This window comes from Hippoglossus hippoglossus, chromosome 15, assembly GCF_009819705.1.
Source record: "Hippoglossus hippoglossus isolate fHipHip1 chromosome 15, fHipHip1.pri, whole genome shotgun sequence".
Lineage (NCBI taxonomy): Eukaryota > Metazoa > Chordata > Actinopteri > Pleuronectiformes > Pleuronectidae > Hippoglossus > Hippoglossus hippoglossus.
Window position 1 is genome coordinate 14,234,957 of NC_047165.1, and position 20,562 is coordinate 14,255,518.

Consider the following 20,562-nt stretch of genomic DNA (forward strand, 5'->3'; position numbering starts at 1 on the left):
GGGGGCTGAACTTTAACAAAGATGTACTTGTCTCAGCTGTGTTTATAGATACAAACAGCAGTTTTGTGTGGGCTTGATACTTTTGGATGAGAAGAATCTGTGTTGCTGGCCATTTCAGTACACCGTGTAGTATAAGACAACACAGACTGACACATGAGACAGGACAAGTGCACTCATCCCACACATGAGGTGCTGACTTGAGCTTCTTATTATTTCTGGCTCGATCGCTGAATTCTTTCGTGGCCACTAGAAGAAATTCTGTGAAGTTACTGACATAAAATCCAGCGACCCAGCTAAGCCCTGCTATGTGACCTCAGCCTGAGGATACCATTCCTTCGCCTGGAGCGCAGAGCAACTAGAGATGATGCAGACTGGATGATGACTTTATGCAATATTGGGAAACATTACAATATGTTTTCCCAGTTTTGTTTATTTCTCAAAGTTCAAGGAAAAGGCACGTCGTCGTTAAAACTCCGAAAATCAGATTGAAGAGGTGAAGCAGTTTCTTGGACTGATGATGACATGACCTCTGACTGACACTGGGTTTCACTTTGACCTCTTTGCTTTTAGACATTTCTCCTTCATACCTGTTTCAGATGCTCGAGATAAAGAACAATCCCCTTACTTAGGGTCAGTGTGTTGACTGAGATGCAGAAAGAAACATCCCGAATGAAAATCTGGCAGGTAAATGTTAAAAGACTCAGCTACACTAATGCTACACAGGCCTCGTCTTACTGCAGAGATCATAGTATTGATGTGTATGTTTGATCGGTGATAGAGCTGAGGGCGAAACACACAATGACTATGTTGTATATAGGCATGTCCCTCATGGCGGTAATGCAAAGTTACCAATGGATCAACATCTGGAAAGTCATCATGACCTAATGTCAATAAAACAAAATGAAATTAAGATATTAACTATATCTGCACAAAATATTATCTCTGGTCACCAGCTTCAAGAGATGAAGAGAAATCTGACCGATGCCTCATTTAACATGAAGAGAGATGGAGCATAAGGACAAGAGAAGAGTCAGTCAGCTGTTCCAACGTGCAGGACTGAAACCTTTGGTGAGGCAGATTTGGGAATATTTGAAATCTTTAAACACAAGCTTAAAATCTCCATAGCCTGGCATTTGATTTGTGCATTTATGCTTTAAACAGTGATACACCTCTCAATTTATATTAGACAGTATTTTCTCATGAATGTTTTAAATATTATAACTCTACTGCACTTCTGTCTGTCCGGAGAGGGATCCCTCACTTGAGACTCTCACACCTTGAACAGACTGTTAAGCCCTATGCGGCAAATTAGACTTTGTGAATCACGGACTATACAAATAAAATTAATTGATTGATTGATTAACTACTGTTTATAGACATTGTCTTATTACATCTTATAGATTTTGATTGCACCCCATTCTTTTTCTTTTATCTTTTTTTTTTAATCTTATTCTTAGCTTTGAATTACACTTTCCTGTATGAGAAATAAAGTTTGAGTGACGTATTGAAGAGAAGGTAGAGAAAGGTTCTTACCTCTGGTGTGGCCGGGTTAAACGTCACACTGAGCACCGTGTCTGAGTGTTTTTGGAGTTTGTGGAGGACGCTGCTGCTTCGGATGTCATACACGTAGGCCTGAAATGAACGAGATGGACAACGTGAACACAAGAAGGAGAACTGAGCTGTTCTACGCAGTCATGTACAGATGTAGTATACGATAAACCAACATAAAATGAGTTAAGTGGACCCACCTAGTGAAGCTCATACAGTTGAATTATAAAAACAATACACAAAGCATACAAATTTGCTTTCGGGATATTTTCCACTTTAAGGTAAACTCGCTGTAAATGTTTTCTCACTGATTAAAGTGATTCAATGTTCAGAGATTGGCTCAACGGTGAGACTTGGGTCATGTTGATCTCAGCAATCAGACACATAAGATCTGAGCCAGAATCTGTCGTCTCGACTGCTGAATTACGCCCAAACGACTGGAGGTCTAATGTGCGTTCAAGAAAAAAACTGTTGCTGACTCTCAACACAACACTCGATACTTTTGGAGTGACGAACCAAATATGTTTTTCCCAAATATGTTTTTTCTTCGCCAAATTCGTATCACTTTTATTTTCATTCGTGTGAAATGTGGAACAAAACAAAAAAAAAACACCACCATAAACCATTTAACACAGTTGGCAGCAAATCCTAAAGACACAGTCAAGTAGAATCAAGTCACATCTGTTTATAGGCCAGTTGAGCCAAAATGCTTTACAAAATACTGTTATGTTTGATTTGAATAAAAAGTCTTAGTTATTGAGGTTTGTCACAGACTCTAACACTAAGCACTTCAAAATAAATTGGTCATTGAGAATAATTAACAATCCAAACAGACCGATTCCTGTTATTTTCTGATTAGAGGTCGTAAATGCCTTGTTAATAAGCTCAATTTGTGGGTGTTAAGTAGGTGTAGATTTCCCACTTCGGCCTTCGCTGCACCCAACACATTAGCATAGTGCTTGTGTCGACAGCTTTGGAACAACACTTCTCCCAATCTGAAACCTTAAGTAGAATCAGTAAATTTGAAGGGCTTAGTCTTTTTTGCTCCGGTGCCATGACCACAGATAAAAATAGACATGAAGATGTTTGCTACCAGACGGCAACTCATCAGATTCCTGCAGCTGTTTTGTATTATGTACGTGAGCTCTGTCAAAGGGTCCACGGGTCGAGTGTCTCTCTGTCTGAAGCGTATGACGTGTGTGGTGCCTAACAGGGCATTAGATACTTGGAAGAGAAGAGTTCAGGAATGCTCAAATATCACAAGGATTCCGCAGATGGATCGGTTTATATCAACGCTAAGTGAAGCACAGAGCAGATTAATATAGATACAATTCTAAATAATCAAATTCATATTGGATATTAAGAGCGGAGGTCAAAGTAGGTGAACATTATACATATTGTGACTGAACGTATAACAGGTTAAAATCTACCGCAGTGAAATCATACTCTGCTTAGATTGTTTTTGGCCTTGTGTTTTTGGGAAAATGTGTAACATGATCTGGGGAGTCTTTGCAGAGAATGGAGGTTCTTCTTTTCCATGATTGCTTTTTGATATATTAAGACAAGTATAAATGTGTCTGGCTTATCGGAGTCTCAAGGCAGCTACAAATACATACGCTGCAGCCCTCTACCGAATACACTCTCCCCGTTTCCTGCAACGTTGGAAACGTCGGAGGTCGACAGAGATGCTCTCAAATGTCGGGCTCCGTGCTCGAGTCCACATAATTAATGATAACCAGTGGCATGCATATAGTATTCCACTGCTCTCCACAGGCACACACACACCAGAAGAGGAGGGAGATGGATTAGGAAAAGGGAGGCAGGCTTCTGAAAACGTTCTCGAGAGCGAGTATAAGGCACCGTCTGGAAAAGCAATTAAACAGTTCTTGCTTCGACATGAATGTTGAATTTGACTTCTATGGAAAAAGGCTCAGGTCCAAATAAAAAATCTCTGAGCCGAGCGCAAACAGTCCTCACCTTAAATAGAGGTGAAACTTATAGAGTTATGCTACTGTTTCCCTGATGTTTTTCACATGTACAAGGTCGAGTAAGATGTAAACAATATGAAGCATGTGTAAATTATACGTATATAATCATTTACTGTCGTAGTACTGGAGCCGGAAAACTTTGCTGAATATGCTTCTGGTGAATCGTACCTACTACACAAATGACTGCAGATATAAAAGATCATTAGTTCCATTCAGGACGTATCTGTCCCTTTGTGTTGTGGTACTTTGGGCCATGATTTAACTGTTATATGTTCGGTGGATTTCTTTGCAAAGACTATACAAAAACTAACCAGACACTGATATACACATATAAACGCGGTTAAGTACATATTTGTTTTTTCTCAGCTTTTAAAATGCCACGATCACCATCAAATTTTTTTTACAACTTTGTGAATATTACTGTTTCTAACTCATAAAACCAAATACCCCTTGGTATGTGGGTGTGCACGGCGTTGTGAAATTGACAATAAAACGAACACATTTATGCTGCGGGTGGCTTTGACAGACAACCTCTTAACTGCTTTGTCACCCCGTTCAAATGTGTCTTTTCAACTTGTTCTTACACAAAACCTGATTGTCTGAGACACAGTATAACCAGAGATGCATATACAAGGAAGAATGAGACACACACTTCATATTTAAAGACCCTGAGTACCACAACTTACAGAGTTGTCCTCGGAGCCCGTCGCGATGAAGCGGCCACACGGCGAGATGGCCGAGGAGCATGGAAGGCAGCGATTTACGTGGTTCTCATAACGGCGCACACATCTGAGGAGGTGAAATATACAGCGGTGAGAGAGGAATGATGAGGTCAACAAAATCAAGGGCAACATGATGTGAAGGAGAGACTGAATATTTGACAAATGATGTCATAATACAAACAGTTTTACTGAGTCCCCGTCGGATTGAATCATTATAATTCTGGTTTATGTCACTGCAATGTTCATATTAAGAGCACATTAATATTTATAGTGTAAAATAACACAATTTAAGCCATTAAAAAATTATTTAAACCAGGACTCAAGGGCAGGAAAGACTGTAAAATTGAAAAGGTCACTGTTGTTAAAAATCTGATCTAAAAAGCAACGTTTGATATTCCTTCAGTTTGAGTATAAATGGGGCTTCACACATGAGTGCCGTCACTTTTTATAGTTTAGTGACCTGAACGGCGCAGGAATAACCAAGGAGCCGAATGCCACCCTGCAGACTTCACATTTCACAAACATCTTAACCAGCCGAGGGACGAGGAGCTGAGCATGACTCAAGCAAAACACAGGAAAAGAGCAGCTAGCGGATGACGGATAGTTCCCCCGAGCAACTGCTGTGTTGTTTCGTTTGGTTTGCAACGGCATGTAATGTCTTTACAACGTCCTTACTGAACTAACTGCTCAGTAAGTGTACGGGCTGGCATGTTGGTGAGGCAGGGCTTTGACAGGGATCTGGTGAGAGCCAGTCTTTTGACATGCACATGCTAATGTCATTAAGCCGGACCGAAAGTAGGTCATATTCACCGGTGACCATAAAGAAATGCGATATACCCAGTACCAGGGAGTTTGTGAAACATACACTGGAACAACGGGGACACATGGGAGCACGTTCATACAACTGCGAGGCAATAAAACCCAAACTTTATGAATGTGGAATTCTTTTTAAGACTGTGTCGCCGAGATTTTTTTTTTCTTTCTGTGGTGTTGCCCTAAATCAAATCACTGTATTTTGTTCAAGGCTTTCCTCTCATTTTTCCAGGGTACTGTCACTGTCAGCTGACGGCACTATCTGCCCCATGCAGCCCTCACAAGAGTAAGTGTGGCTGCAACGGAGCTGAAGTCAGACGTAGCAGCATCATCCATCCACACATGCCGGCTGCAGTTTGGGACCATGCTCTTGTGTGTAGCTCAAGAGAGTGTGGTGCGCAAAGGTCGTAACCATTATTAAGACCCAGGTGAGTTTATCCACTCGTTTTTAAACACAGGCTGAAGATGATTGACAGCTAGTGCAGCCAATCAGAAAACGTAGACATTAAAATAAACGATAAAGCCCACATAACCTTGACTCTGGAGGTGACGGACTAAGGCTAACCCCGTTATGAAAACTGGGTAAAGGTTATCCTGACTTTAAGGATGTACTTAAGCAATGGGGTCATGGCTGTATAGTGTGAGAGCTACTCATGACAATTCTGACCTAATAATTTTTGTGCATAACAAAACGGATGAGACGCATCTGTTTCTAAATCCCCCATCAGGACATCTGGACAGGTCTGCACAAAACTGACGCATCCGCTCACTATCACGCTGATAAGAAGCAGTTTAACAAAGTTAGCGTAAACACTCTGCTGCTTTTCTAGGTCAGAATGTGGATCTAATGTTGGACTGAGGGAGAGGAGACGCTGAGCTGAATCCCACACACACACACACACGCACACACACACACTCCATGTTGTGTGAGTGATGAGTATCCGGCATTTGTCTAATGACTAACACAGACGGCACTGGAGGGTCTGATCCTCTTGAGTGGGAACCTGTGCGGTTACTGAATCCACCTGGGTATTCTGGGGCCGTCTTCAAGGTAATCATCAGGCTAATCATAGCTCTTTACTTGCAGCCAACACATTTCACCCAGTGCAGCAGCATCAGTGCAAATCAGGTGAAAATGTGCATTTTATGGTCCTATTTGATATGAATACATTAATGATGTATTCATCATAGAATGTATTACTCAACGTGAATTTATCAGTTGATGGAAATTCCAGGAGCTTTAAGGGGAATAAAGCCTCACTAAAGAGAAACAGATTACCATCTGTTCTCCCAAGCTTTAGAAACTGCATGTGACTAGGTCGGACTTCTATTTAAATGCTGGTGTGTAGACCCCTCAACAGGAACCTGGCCCACTTAAACAAATCACTTGGAACTGCAAGGGGTCAGTAAAGGGTAGGGGGTTGAAAAATAAACTTTAACCAATCCAGCGGATCGCATAGTTAATAAAACTCTTTCTACAAGTGTGTAAAAACTCTCAAAAACCATTATCCCTATTCGATCTTTGAGGAATGAAGATGAATGTTTGGGCTCCTGTCTGAAGAGGAAGGCACTGAGGATTCTCTGGTGACAAGGCAAAAATAAAGTTAGGATGAAGTTTCAGAAATGTTCCACTCAGTCAAATGTACATTTCCCACTGTGGTCTTCTTCTGGGAATTCTTCAGTTTAAACAAAGACACGGTAATAACCCCAATTCTGTCTGAACATAGACCCTCTGTCGATGTTGTGTCTAGTACGAACACAATTCCATTGACTTTGCATGTCAATGACTTTTGATGATGTCCAATAATGAATACATTCTCAATGTTCAAAGCTGTAGCCAGTGTAAAATAACCCCATTATTGACTCTGACTGCTAAACATGGAATTTCTTTTTAAATAAAACGGAAAAGACCGGACGCACTCGTGTCAAACATCATTGCCTATTTAATCAGTCAGGTTTCGATGTTTCGATGTTAATCTCTGCTTGTCGGACAAATTTCTCTATTTTAAATAGAACTGAGCCCGATGAAAAGTTCGCTCAGGTTTGCTCCTGACTGGGTTAGTAAAATTGCGTAAAAAAGAGATAAGTAACATTGTTTTCACATATGTCAGTCAGTTAAGGGTCAGATCAGCAAAATCCCAAGTAACATGCAAAAAGCTTTGGTTTTATATGCTTTAAATTCAGAGTGATTTCCACAGTCCAATACAATGAGGAAAAGAGATTTGTGTTTGTGAGGCTCAAAACATCAGACATTATATTTTAAAAACACGTGTTTCCATGAGCTTGCTCCTGGAACTTCTGCTTATTCTGAGATTTTGCTGTAACTTATTTTTATTTCATCTACCAGTCCTCTGTCAGCATACTGAGAGTTTGTTTTCCACGTCTAATAAAATGTTCTTCCTGCTCTTCCCGAGAAAAGACTTCATGAAACCTGCATAAAATAATCTTATTACCCAGAAGTGCACTCACATGAGAGCCTTAAGTAACTTTCACTACCGCCAAACATTGTTTCAAGAATTGTTATATTACCGTATTATATCATAAGGAGTTTCTTATGATCATAAAACCCAGATAACTATTTTCACTACTTCCACTTGTTGCAAGGACCACATGAAAAGAAATACAGAGAAACGGTAATTCAGGGGAACTGTAACTCTTTGTGTTTGGTCCGAGCGGACAAAGACACATCCGTTTTATCAAAGAGGAAAATAAAATAAACGGGGGTCGTCTCAAGGCCGACCAAATGAACAGACAATATTTCAGCCCAGAAGAACTGATTCTACTGAGGGACGCTTGATGACAGCTCTCAGGAGCAGCAGTTGACCTGGAAACCGGGGACAAATATTTATCAGAGAGCGCCACGGTTTTGATGGAGCCCGGAGGAGGAGTGGAAGCAATCGCTGACATGAAAGAATGAAATACTCAATAATGTCTCCTAGTGGGCCAAAAGGAACATTTTGAAATCCAAGAGAGCCTACTTGAATTATCCGCCTTATATGGATATCTGCTACTGAGGGCCAAAGAAAAATATTCTCAGCTACGCACTTTGGAAACTGAGCAATTGCCGATTCACTCATCAACTTAGGAATGTTTGTCTAAGAAAAAAAAGAAGTTGGTGTAGTTTGAGTATAAGGTCATTTAGCTCCGTGAGGAACAGCAGTGGAATAAAAAACTATCATGTTTTTTTTTTGATGACAACAATGATACTAACTTATCAAAGAGGCTGAATTCAGGAGTAATAAATACCTGATTCTGAATGGCAAAGGCAAAACACCATCGTGTCTTAATGAGGAAGAGATTTCAGTATCGTATGTCAATCATTGCAAATAGCACTATCTGCCAAGTTTTTATATCGTCCCAACCTAAGTAAAGGTATTCGGTATCAATACTTTCATATTTTTCCATACAGTTCTGTCATCATTTTCCTCGGCACGGGATAATTCAATAAACATCCATCACACTTTCCTTTGCCTGATTTTCACATTAAAGGTGTACCCATTACAAATCCAACAGAACAGACAGAATCAATACCAACCTAAGTGTGCGGAGGTCCCAAATCTTCACACCATCTGTGACTGCACTGGTGAGAAAGAGGTTGTATGAGTCTGGTGCCTGTGTGCTGAACATGGAGCCCTGTGAAATGTATAGGGGGAAAATGCAGAGTCAGCACATGCTTTATGGAAAAAGGGCTGTCTTATTGTCCAGAACTGGAATATTATGTTGCTTTGCATTTGGCATTTGGCAAACCTCGAATTACCATTATTTCAGGTAGCATCACCTAAGCCCAACATTACAGACCGTGTTAGCACATTTTGCCTGGAAATCAAACTGACATGGAAGCACAATTCGCCTTTGTTTGTCGTCTTCTATCTTTTACGTAACACACTGAGACCGGCTTTAGGTTTATATAAACAGAGGGTTCCACTGCACATCTATACATAAATTCCAGGTCTTGTGAGGGAGAGTGAGAGGGTGTTTTTTGTTTGGATTTCCATTAAGAGTGTGAGAACGGCAGTCTGAGAGGGCATTTCCAGTTCCATTTTCCGAGAAGTTCTCTGCTCTGATGAGTTCCAGGTGAATTTTCCCGAGGAGGCGATGGAAATTTGAAGTGGGAAAAGCTGCTTCACATGCCGCAGCTCCTGATGTTTGGTCCGCCTCGGGACAAGAAAACCAAGAGCGAGGGAGAAGAGTGATGCTATGTGTGCAGTCTCCCGGCAGGGGCAGTCCCTCTGATCTGTAGGAATTAACCCTGCAGCACCCACAGGCCCTCGGGCACCCGGGGCGGAGGAGCCCGCACTGACGCAAGAGCCAAGCTGAAACAACACGCAGCGGGCTTTCCACAGTGTACGGAACACAATAGCTGGCGTGACAAAGAACAGGCACCTCTGGGCAGGAGTATGGTCAGCTGTGCATCATAGTTGAATGGGTTAATGCATTTAATCCATACAACTATCTGTGGTGTGTCCAGCTAATCCAGGCTGCGGATTAGGTGGACAATCTGCATGTGCCAAGTATGCGCAGGTCAACATGCAGAAGTGAATGAGGTCAAATCCTCAAGGTCGCTGGGTGCAGGCCAGTGTCTCATGCAAATGCAAACTGTTCTGTTTTCCAATAAGTTATAGAAGCATCTGGAAATTGGGTCAAAATAAATGGTTTTGTTGCGATTACACATCAGGAAAGTCGGCTACTCATCGCATAAAGTATGCAATATGCAGAACCCCAAACTTGAATGCATGAATTTATCACTAATATTTATGATTTAATTTGGAGTGATGCACATTACATCACTTGCGTAGCATTATAATGGATGTGGACATTGGCCCGAGCATTCAAATTGTTAGCAAATTGAGCCCACATTGGGGAGTGAGGCCACGTGAAAACCCAAACAGCATCATGGAACAGTATTTCCAAGGCCATCATCCAGGATGGAATCTCCTCCTGCCTTCTCCTCTGGCAGCCTTAATCCTATATGCAACAAGGGTTTACGTTCAAACACTTAGGAAGATGAGCGATACCAATGATGGAAACGTTTGTGTAACCGTGACATATTTTTTAACCATGACCTTCTTCATTCGCACCACAAACTAACACTGACACTTATATCCTCCCAAAGAGTAGCTGGGCATTATGTCACTTGTGCAATTGGTGCCCAGTCAAGCAAATTCTTCACCATGTGGGTCAGGGCCACTCAGTCCCGCCAGTGGAGTGAGGAGATGTCTACCTTTCGCAAAGGTTAGAGGTTATCAAGACGTTTTTGTCAAACCACAATTGAGGAAAAAAGTTGGTGAAATATATTCAATAGCAATTCATGTATTTTTTTTACTGTTGATAAACAAACTTGGAGGATATTAGTGCACATGGTTTAAGCAACACAGGCCAGGAGGAGATTGTGACAAATGTAAAGCATGAAATTATTTTGCATTTCAAGAAATGGTTGTGTTTAAACTGATGTCAAATGTAGAGCTGAGGCTGCACACTGTTCAATAAAACCTTTGACTTTAAAATTTCTCACCAGTCTCAGTCACATAGAGAGGAAAAATATGCTTCAATATACCAGACACTGTAATTTACAGCTATCTCTCCAACATCCCAAATTTATTAAAATACATTAAAAGAATTTATATTCAGAAACAAAAGTCTGCTCTACTCTAGTACTTTATAATTGCTTATGTCTGAATAATTTATGCATAGAGACCACTTATAAAACACAAACCCTGTACTGAATATCACTTCACATATGCTTCACATTAAAAAGAAAAGTATATAACCTTACTACAAATGTAATAAAGATAATTAATACATAGTTACTGCCCAAATAGAAAGGCTAAATTTCCACTAGAGTCTATTTTTCAAAGGCAAATGTTAAACGGCCTCACCTTGTTCTGTGTAATGCAGTGGGCAGCTCTGCTGTGGGCGTCGGGCAGCTGTGAGACAACTGCGCTCCTGTTCATGTCAAACACCTGAATGGATCGATCTGAACCACACAGCAGGACGATGTCTGAGACAGCTGTTAAGAGAAGTTATCACAAATGTAATCCTGCTTTTGCAAAGAGAGTCGGCTTTCCCCTCATTCTTCAAGGAGCACTGCTCGAAACTAGTGCTGAGTCTGGGCAGGCAGCTAAATACATGAGTTTGGTTTTATTTTGTCATCAGAGATAAAATAGAACAGAACAATCTGTTTGCTGTTTTGCAGACAGTCTCTATCATTCTCTGCCATTATGCAAGAGTGAATACTGCAGCTTTTACATGTCAGTAGTTGTCAGCCCATTTTCTGAAGTTGACTTTCTACATATGTTGTTTTTACAACATCTGACTCTACTTTAAGAAAATATAAAATATCCTATATTATTATAATACAAATTTCCGAAAAAAAAGATATTTAGCCGTGCACAGAGCAGCAAAGTAATTCCCGACAGGATCTCACTCATCCAAACGAAGCCCAATTCAGCGGATTTATTGGAAGATAAATACATTGTAAACCCTAACAAGGGGCAGGAATGTAGACATTCCTGAAAAATTAAAGACGGCTAAATGATTTGCAGGTAAAAATCAGCAGTGGAAGGCCCGAGGCAACATGTAAAGACTTTATGAAGCACAGACAGATTGCTGTGGTCGACGTGGAAGTGGTCCAACCAGATGCTTCAAGTAAAACTACAGAAGGCATAGGTTCACTCTGCACTCCGCAGCATCAACGCAATCCAGACACCAACAACAACAACAACAACAACAAGCAAAAAGGATACAAGAGAGGAAATCATTGACTGCAGACAAGGCTGTGATGTCTGTGGATGATGTCGTTGTAAAGCACTTGGCCAATTTGACGGAACTCCGCTGCTGATATCTAGAAGAAAAAGATAAAAACAAAGAATCTGAATTTTTAAAAAGATCTCTCCACACACCAATCACTCTAGATAATTGTCTGAGCAGAGTGACTGAAGGAGAGAAGTAGGAGGGCACTGCTCTTTTTACTGACTGATGACATTTCAAGTGTTTCCCATTCATAACACTCTTCGCACGAATTACTAAAGAAGAGGAAAAAACCTTTATCAAGCTGATATCAAATAACCAATAAAGGAGTCTTAAATCAGAAAGCAATCTGTATTACCACCCTGCTACTGTATGTCTCTGCCAACCAGTCGAGCTGCAGTTTACATCCGCCTCTGTCTAGACTCAAATGACATATGCAGTGAAGAATTCAAGGAATTTAATAAAAGGTATTAAGTGTATGTCATCATTATTAACATACGCTTGCTTGAGTTATTGCTGAAAACCAGTGGTTTGAGGTCACATGGATCTTGAGCATTGACCTCCACATTCTTATCAGTTCATTCTTGAGTCACAGTGAATGATTTTGCCTAATTTGAAGAATGGGATGTATGGACGGACAATCTAAAGACACAATGCCTTTAGCCACATCTGCCACTGGTGTGGATGATTGAACTGAAAGAGTAATATTATATTTAATATTATATTTACTTGCATCTGTAAAAAAAGATTTGCAATCCAAAGCTATCTTATGCACCATTATTAACTTTATATGCTCAACTGTTCCGTATATGCAGAAATCACTTGTAATTACCTCTTGATGTTGTCGTGCGTGGTGTCCACATCATACAGGTGCAGGTACAGAGAGGGTCCTGATGCAAAAAGCAGGAATTTGTCGAGGTAGTAAAACTGAGCACCTCGTATGGGCTTGGAGATTGAGTTGTTACCCTGAAAGAGAGAAGACACAATTTGAAAGCTAATTTAATTTAATAAGAAGGATAATTAATAAGAATATATTTTATTAGTGTGTAGCTCTTATATTTTTACTTTTTTTCAATAACTGGGAATATAACTGATGCTGTAAAAAACCAAAACCTCAAAAAAGTAGATTTCTTTGTTTCCCATCTAACTCCATATTGCTTGACGCAATAAGCAATACAAAGCTGTATTAGTGAGCACCCTATAGTTTTTAATAGATACAAGCAACAGTCTCAGTTGTAGAGTAACATTCTGCACACACTGCTGTCTGTGCCGTCTCCTAAAACCTTAACTTGTAAGCGTTATTTAATTTGATTTTGAACGTTTGCTCCATTCAGATATTCACGACTCTATTTCACAACAGGCAACTTTTTGTCTATTCACAGTTGAGTTCACACAGAAGAGGAAAAGAAAATACACAGTGCATGGTGGTTCTTCTTCACCCCCACAGGGCATAATTAGAGTCTGTCACGGTAAAGCAAGCAGATGGGTTGTCCTGTCAGATATTTGACAACAGATACTTCACTCTGTCCAGGTTTGGCGTTATACCACTCCACCAACCATCTGACATCTGAAGACTACCAATCATAAGAAATTACACCACTGCACTACAATGTGGTTTAGTTTTTTTTCTTTTTGGAGTTTGGGGGGACTCGGCAGAACTCTTGTCCCTGAAAAGACTTTGCACTTGTTGCCAGGTTGTTTCACAAGAACACCAAGCAGTCAAAGAGCTGCAGGCCCGGCGAAGCTCCAAACAATCTCGCTGAGTGTGATGGTTAGCATCAGCAACTGGGACACCCCAGATTTTATAGGACAAACCATTGTTTTCACTTGTTGACACATTTCTGACTGTCCTATTAAATGTAATACTGAAGTCAAGTGAGGAGGGTCTGCGTATAATCACACTTTTGGATGCTTCGAGTCCACAGATGCTTCGAATGACAAAGTCACTATGTTCTAGCCAAGAAACACACCATCTATCACCTCTAATAATTTGGCTTTTCCTGTTTTTTAATTCCGTGAAGATATTTCTATTAGAGAAAAGAAAAAGTGAGCTGAGCAAGCTTTTTATCAAATGTCATTGAGAGTCTCAATTATAGAGGCGCACCAGTGAGTTCATATCTCTTACCTGCACTACACCACCATGTGATTAAATGTTTAATCATAGGCTGCAGCCTCTCCTTCACCCTCAATCTTTTAGTAGAGTATACAAATCACAGAACATAAACCAAAGATATTTTACTTTGGAAGCCAAACGCTGAAGATACAGTAGCAACCGCAGTTTTACTGACATATATGGAATAATTGCCTCATTTACAGAACTGCAATTACAGGAGGAAAAAAAAACCTTCCAGCAATCACAGCTGTCTTTGAAGACAAAGGTGAGAGTGAAAATTGCATTCGGCATGTGTCTGTAGTTATTTTGTTTTACTTCTGAACCAATATGAGTATTTAGACCTTCAGAGGGAGGACATTTTTACAATATGAGGTCACTCTGACTGGTCCTCATTTCACTGTTTTTATGGTTTGGATTTGGGGCTTAGAATAAGAAGTAAGTGAAAGTTGGATTAAGGCTCAAGGTAAAACCTGTAATAGTGATTGTTAAGCTTAGGGTGATAGAGAGTAAATGTAGTCCATAAACAAAACAATATATACCTGTTCAAGTTTGAGTAAGTGAATGCTTTTACCATGATAATAGCAGGTTCTTTGCTGCCATTGGCCCAGATTCGAAGTGACCGGTCCTCTGACGCACTCAACCAGCACTGTCTGCTGAGGCTCCAGCTGACGCTGCTCACTGGTTTATCATGGCCTGCATGCAGAGACACAGGGTTTTTAACTTGGAGAAACAGTGAGTGACTTCATCATTGACTTTTACGGTACTGCTCAGAGTCAGGCAGTCTGAAGAGAAGAGGACCACAATGACCCACTGGTCACCTCAACTTCTGTCCTTCTATCTCTGCCGCCCCCTTGTGGAGGCTGTGTTTCTGCTGCACTCAAGCCTTCAAGTTTCAAACAGATGCTCGATGTTATGATTGGATATCAGGGTTTACCGGGGTTTATCAGTGTCTGTTGGGGCAACGATGAATTAGATAGTGCCTAAAATTGTGATCAGTTCCACCCTTGTTGGTCTTGGAAGACATTGTACCCTTTTTAAAAATATTTATTTTCCACCATCACCTTGGATCTACTGGCACACAAAAACAAAGATATCCAATTCTGGCTTTGGAATATAATCAAACTACACATGTGAAATGAAAACTCTCTATCTACAGTTTTGATAGTGATAAGCTGAGTAATTCAATATTTTGATTTTTCTGGAGTCTGGAATCATAACCTCGCAGCTGGCAGAAACACTGAGGTGACTCGGGTATAAACTGTGTACGCCTGAGGTTTGTAAGGTGTGGACCCTGGTGTTGGCTTCATGCACCTGTGTAGACAGCTGGATCGCCGGTAAGGGATGACTTGTAGAGTAACACTGAGCTGTCGCCAAGACCACACAGGATCTGTTTTCCGTCACCTAGGAGAAACATAACTGTTTTATTAGGACATTTCTATAAATAGCTTATATATCATAACACCAAAAATAAAAAATGCAATTTCTAAACATAACCGGTAAGAGAAGTGCTTTGCATGAAACAAGAACTTTAATCCTAAATTAAAATGTGATTTTGATGGAACATTTATTGTCAATCATAGCTTATAAATGACTTTTACCTGTGCAGGATATAACTGTTTTCTAAGAAATACTTGAAGCTACCCCTGCGGCTAAATATTGTAAATTTATAGTAATAAAAATAAATCTAAAATGCTTCCATGTTATAGTATCCTGGAAGTAGTTCAGACTTTACAAAGATTATCCATCAGGTCATCTGTATTAGGGTTTTGAACAATCTACATGTGCTCTGTTAAATATCAGTTACTCAAACTAATGTCACTGACTACTCATACTTCTTTTTACTACTACTTTGCCCTGAGAGTCTGATTTATCTTTACTTTCCTTTGATTAGAAATATTTGAGAGAGAGGGAAATGCCCACTTATTTTAATATATCATTATATCATGTAGTACATGTGGAAGGTGTGGCAGCATCAACATTGTCTCACCTGAATAGTGGAGGCAGTTGACTGGTTTGTCAGTAACGCTGAGATGACTGTGTGGAATCGTAGGTGCTGCCTTGTCTGCTGGATAATCTCTGAGAAGTAAACCTCTAAATGACAAAAAAACATTTAGTGTTTAAATATTTTTTTTTTTAGAATTCTCAGTATTGTATTTTAAATGATGGAGAACTTACGTATTTTTTTTAGCCTTATTAGAGGACGGATTCTTCGGAGTATTTGTTTTAGGTGAGAACATATTCCTTCTGAAAAGCATTTACAAAAAAAAATTATAATCATCTTCATGTGATGTTTCATTTATCAGTTTATTTGATTTTGAATTTGGATTGTTGCATTAAGGAACAAGCCAAATGGTCAGCTTATGGGGTGAATACTAGACAGGTGTGGAGGGTTTGCTGTGTGTGTGTGTGTGTGTGTGTGTGTGTGTGTGTGTGTGTGTGTGTGTGTGTGTGTGTGTGTGTGTGTGTGTGTGTGTGTGTGTGTGTGTGTGTGTGTGTGTGTGTGTGTGTAGGTGTGTAGGTGTGTAGTTGAGGAATCTGACTGCAAAGATTGTGTCTCAAAAAGCTCTTGCTCAGTGTGGCTGAATCAGCTGAAAGGCCTTATGGGTGACAGCAGTTAAGTAGTTGATGGTTATCAAGTCAACACAATCAACAAGTACTACCTTAATAAATGAAAAAGGAAAACAAAGTTCAATTCATCCTTTTACAAATTACTTTGAACCCTCATTCAATTTGAGTCAAATCAATTAACGGTAATTCGATTTTCTTTGAAGAAACAAGTTAATAACTGACCGTGGGGTAGTGGTGTATCCAGACGACTTCACTTTTGTGTGGAAAACCAGAGGCTGCTCCTTTGTTCCTCCTTTGTGAAAACAATAAGATGGTCAATAAGACAGACAGACAGACAGACCACCACAAAGTACACGAGTATAAATGACAAAGAAAGATAAAACATAGGAGACAGAACTTTAGTTACACAATATCAGTCAATGTGCATCATCATCATCATAATTAGGATGGAACTAGTCATTATACAGTAGTGGGCATTTCATAAATTATACAATAGGAAAAGAAGATCCAATACTATTGAGTGACCAGTCTGTGCTGTGGGGATTAGGTGCATCAGCCCCAAACTGTGGGATGCTTCGTTCTGCTCCCTGTTCACTGTCAGTGCCTTTACTATATTACAATGAGCTCACTCTTTCCACAGCCATTAAAACGTGTGAGGCTTTCCAAAAGCTGCTCTCCTGTCAAACACGAGTGGCAATTTAAGACTTCAATTGCATCAGAGAAAAATATACTGCTTTGGTTCTCAGGCTTTACTCCAAGTCAACACTAGTTTATCATGTATGGCAGAGATTGACCTGTGAAAATGTGATTAATCAATTACACCAATAAATAAATGACAAACAAAACTATAAACTACAACTAAACATGGACAAGTTAACTGTGTGAATGTTAGAATGACAGGTGGCATTTGAAGTTACTATTCGTTAAGTGAACCTATGGTTAATATCTTTACATCAACACATAAACAGCAGCATTTTGCGGTAAAAGTCAGCAACACACAAACCACATGTTTTCAGTTTTAATGTTAATAGCTGAACAGGTTCACCTGGGTGTGAATCATGTGTTTCAGTATTAAATACATAAACTCATTGTCAGCATGGTCCAAACACAAGAATGAAATCCAATACAAGCGAACCCATTAGTAAAGTAAAAAAGAAAACACATCTGGATCTGGTCAAACTACTCTTATTTGAGAGACTTTTTAAACTTTGATGAGCGGCACCAATATTCTCTGGTTTTGGCTTGAATCATGTTTTTTTGTAAAATCTCAGAACAATCAGTCTGTTCCCAGTTTTCTTGGATTTTGAGCTTCACAGGCACATTTTGTCTGTGAAGCTCAGCACTGTTAATACTATTTATGAGTTGTTGCTTTGATATCAGAAATATTCTTCTCGTCTTCCTCAGTTCAACTTAATTTGCTATTTCATGAAAGAATCCTTCATGGTACCAGGTGTTTCCAGAGCAAATGTAGAAGGTTTTGTGAACCTTAACTCGGGTCAAAGTGGTACTTTGTATTATATCAATCAGCACAGACTACAGTTTTAAATCCAAAGAGATCGAGACCTCTCGTGTCACCGGGTTGCTCACATGTTGCACCCTCGTCCATTGTTTCGTGTGCGAGGTAATAGGTGCTGGAAGTAGCTTTTGATCCAGAACAGATTATATGTACGAAACTAAGCATTTGAGGCCAGGAATACAAATTACCTGGCGATGCAATCACTTGACGTTACTTAACAACCCTATTGACCCCCTCTTGATATATAATGGTCATTTAGTTTTATGGGGCAGTAAAAACCTCATCATTTGTGCTGACTTTACTTGAGATGCTATTTTGAAACAAAGTGAGAGTTTCCAACAAATCTCCACGTCGGGTCACATCTGCATAAGATCACGGCAGTTTGCTGAGCGCTCCTTTTAACAGCACTCATTATGTGAGACTTAGCATAGGCTGCCATAGCCATTATGGCAAAATAAGGTCTCATAATATAGAAATTCTTTAATTCAGCTTCACACAGGATAGGATGTGAAGCGTCTGATGCAACAGCGAATAGTTGTGGTGACAACACGTTTTTGTCTGCAGTCGATGAGCCTTCATGCTGTGTTAAGGTCTGTGTCTAAAAACCATGAGTGGTTATTTGGCTGTTTGTACTGACAACTCGTAAAAAAATCTATCACTACTTTAGATTATGTAATTTTAAGAGGTGACAGTGATTCGTTTTTTATAGCTTGGGCTGCCTGTGTTAGAAGGGAAAAGGCTCAGGAGTTTATGCTGAAATAAACCACTAACTTGTCCTAGAGACGGGGAGACGGCGAAACTGAGACCTCCCTCTGAGTCAGCTGACGGAATGTGGTCCAAGAAAAAGACCAAATAATTCAAGCTTTTAAAAATGTACAAACCATAGCAAGTATATATAACACTAAGGTATTATTCTGAGAGTAACCAGAGTGTCTGGTGGGAGTTATTGACTTACTGACCTGTGTAAAGTGGGGCACACAGTAAGAGGAGGAGCAAGAAGTAAAAAGGTATGGTTACTGAGGACAGACAGCAGAAATCAAAGAGCACGTGTAGAATATACTGGCAAGCTGGAGAGTTGACTAGTTGAACTTAACAAAAAGGTACTGTAGTTGCTATAAAGCAGTGACTAATAGAACAACAGTTAAAAGCATGAAACACATTACCTTTTCATTTAAAATCTGTATAAAGGAAGCTAAGAAATTTGCTTGCCATCATTTTAGTGTTCAGGATTTAATCACGTCTAATAATGCACTGGAGTCATACTTAGCATGATCCCTAGAGCAGAGTGTATTAACAACAGTGGTTCTATGGGTTAATTGCAGGTTACAGCCTAGAGTTTGCCCCCCCCCCCCCCCCCCCCCCCCATGAGTGTTAATTATCTGTTCTCATAATTGTATGCTTGTGTGTAATGGCAGATTGTGGGTGCTGTTTTGGTTGGGTGGTTATTAACAAATTTCTCTGTGGCCTGACAAACTCAGAACACATATATTACCGCCTTACACTGACATGGAAAAATCTAAACGTCAACACTTCCCCATCTCATCTCACTCTCCCCAAAACTAGCAAAGGAGCTCTGAAAAAGATGAAGATGCAACCAAGCATCCAAGACTAATTGCTGCTTTAGTGGTCCCCTGACAGCCCGTCCAACAACTTCATCCAGCTATGCAACAAGATTCAGGCATCACACGTCAGACTGGGGACATCCTTCAAAAAGTAACAGCACCTGATTATCATCATTTTGATAAGCCAGCAGTCCTGCTTCACTTTTCATAATATATGTTGTGACACGACAACAGATATCTTATCTGCACTCACAACTCTTTTCACAAAGCTCCTTCAGACCTGTGTCGGACTAACAATGGAAGAACATTTTCCTTTCCAGGAGTCACAGAGGTTTATGGTGTAATTTGTGTATAATTCTGCAGATATCCTTAAGACTACACAAGGGCATGTGTGAGGGCAGCATGGCGAGTACCAGCGGTCTGTAGATGTTTGTGGTACTTGGTCCGACATTTCAGTCACGCAGCACTCCTAGACTCCTGTGAAGATCTCCTACATATTGAGGCTCTGGCAGGCCCCCTTCCCTCCAGCTGTGGGGAATCCAGCTTTAACGCTGGCTTTCTCAGAACGAACTCTGTGAGAGCAACATGTTAACCTCGGTATAGAATACGTCTCCAGCAGAATAGTTTCAAAGCTGCCAGATCCTAATGATACACAGAGGAACCGCAAATAGTCTCACTTTACGCAGGAATCCACTACTGCAAGGAGCAACCTTGCAACAAACTGAACTAATTGGTGATTTTACAAAAAGGTTGTTCTATTATAATTCCGAGTACCTGCCTACGTGGCAAATAAAAACTAGAAGCAATCTAAGTATGAATGTCGACACACTGCAATACAATGCTCTGTATTTACAGATAATGAGGAGGTTCTCAGAAGCTCTTGTAATAGGCAAAGAGACTTCCTATAAACCTACAATGAATGCTAATTAAAAAGGAAATTATCTGCGGCACAGAAAAACAGACAATGGGCCAGTCATGGAGTGGA

At 40.1% G+C, this 20,562-nt stretch overlaps 1 protein-coding gene across 1 annotated transcript in view; it reads right to left on the reverse strand.

The window, feature by feature from the left end:
- Positions 1-20,562, reverse strand: part of wdr27 (WD repeat domain 27) — a 36,335-nt gene that overhangs the window by 8,871 nt on the left and 6,902 nt on the right. The window contains exons 13-23 of the mRNA XM_034609412.1: positions 16,722-16,791; positions 16,107-16,175; positions 15,919-16,022; positions 15,243-15,332; positions 14,503-14,624; positions 12,651-12,784; positions 11,815-11,912; positions 10,948-11,069; positions 8,607-8,704; positions 4,223-4,325; positions 1,534-1,632 (exon numbers count right to left, since the gene is read on the reverse strand). Coding sequence (XP_034465303.1) covers positions 1,534-1,632; positions 4,223-4,325; positions 8,607-8,704; positions 10,948-11,069; positions 11,815-11,912; positions 12,651-12,784; positions 14,503-14,624; positions 15,243-15,332; positions 15,919-16,022; positions 16,107-16,175; positions 16,722-16,791 — 1,109 coding nt within the window. The remainder of the gene's footprint in view (positions 1-1,533; positions 1,633-4,222; positions 4,326-8,606; positions 8,705-10,947; positions 11,070-11,814; positions 11,913-12,650; positions 12,785-14,502; positions 14,625-15,242; positions 15,333-15,918; positions 16,023-16,106; positions 16,176-16,721; positions 16,792-20,562) is intronic.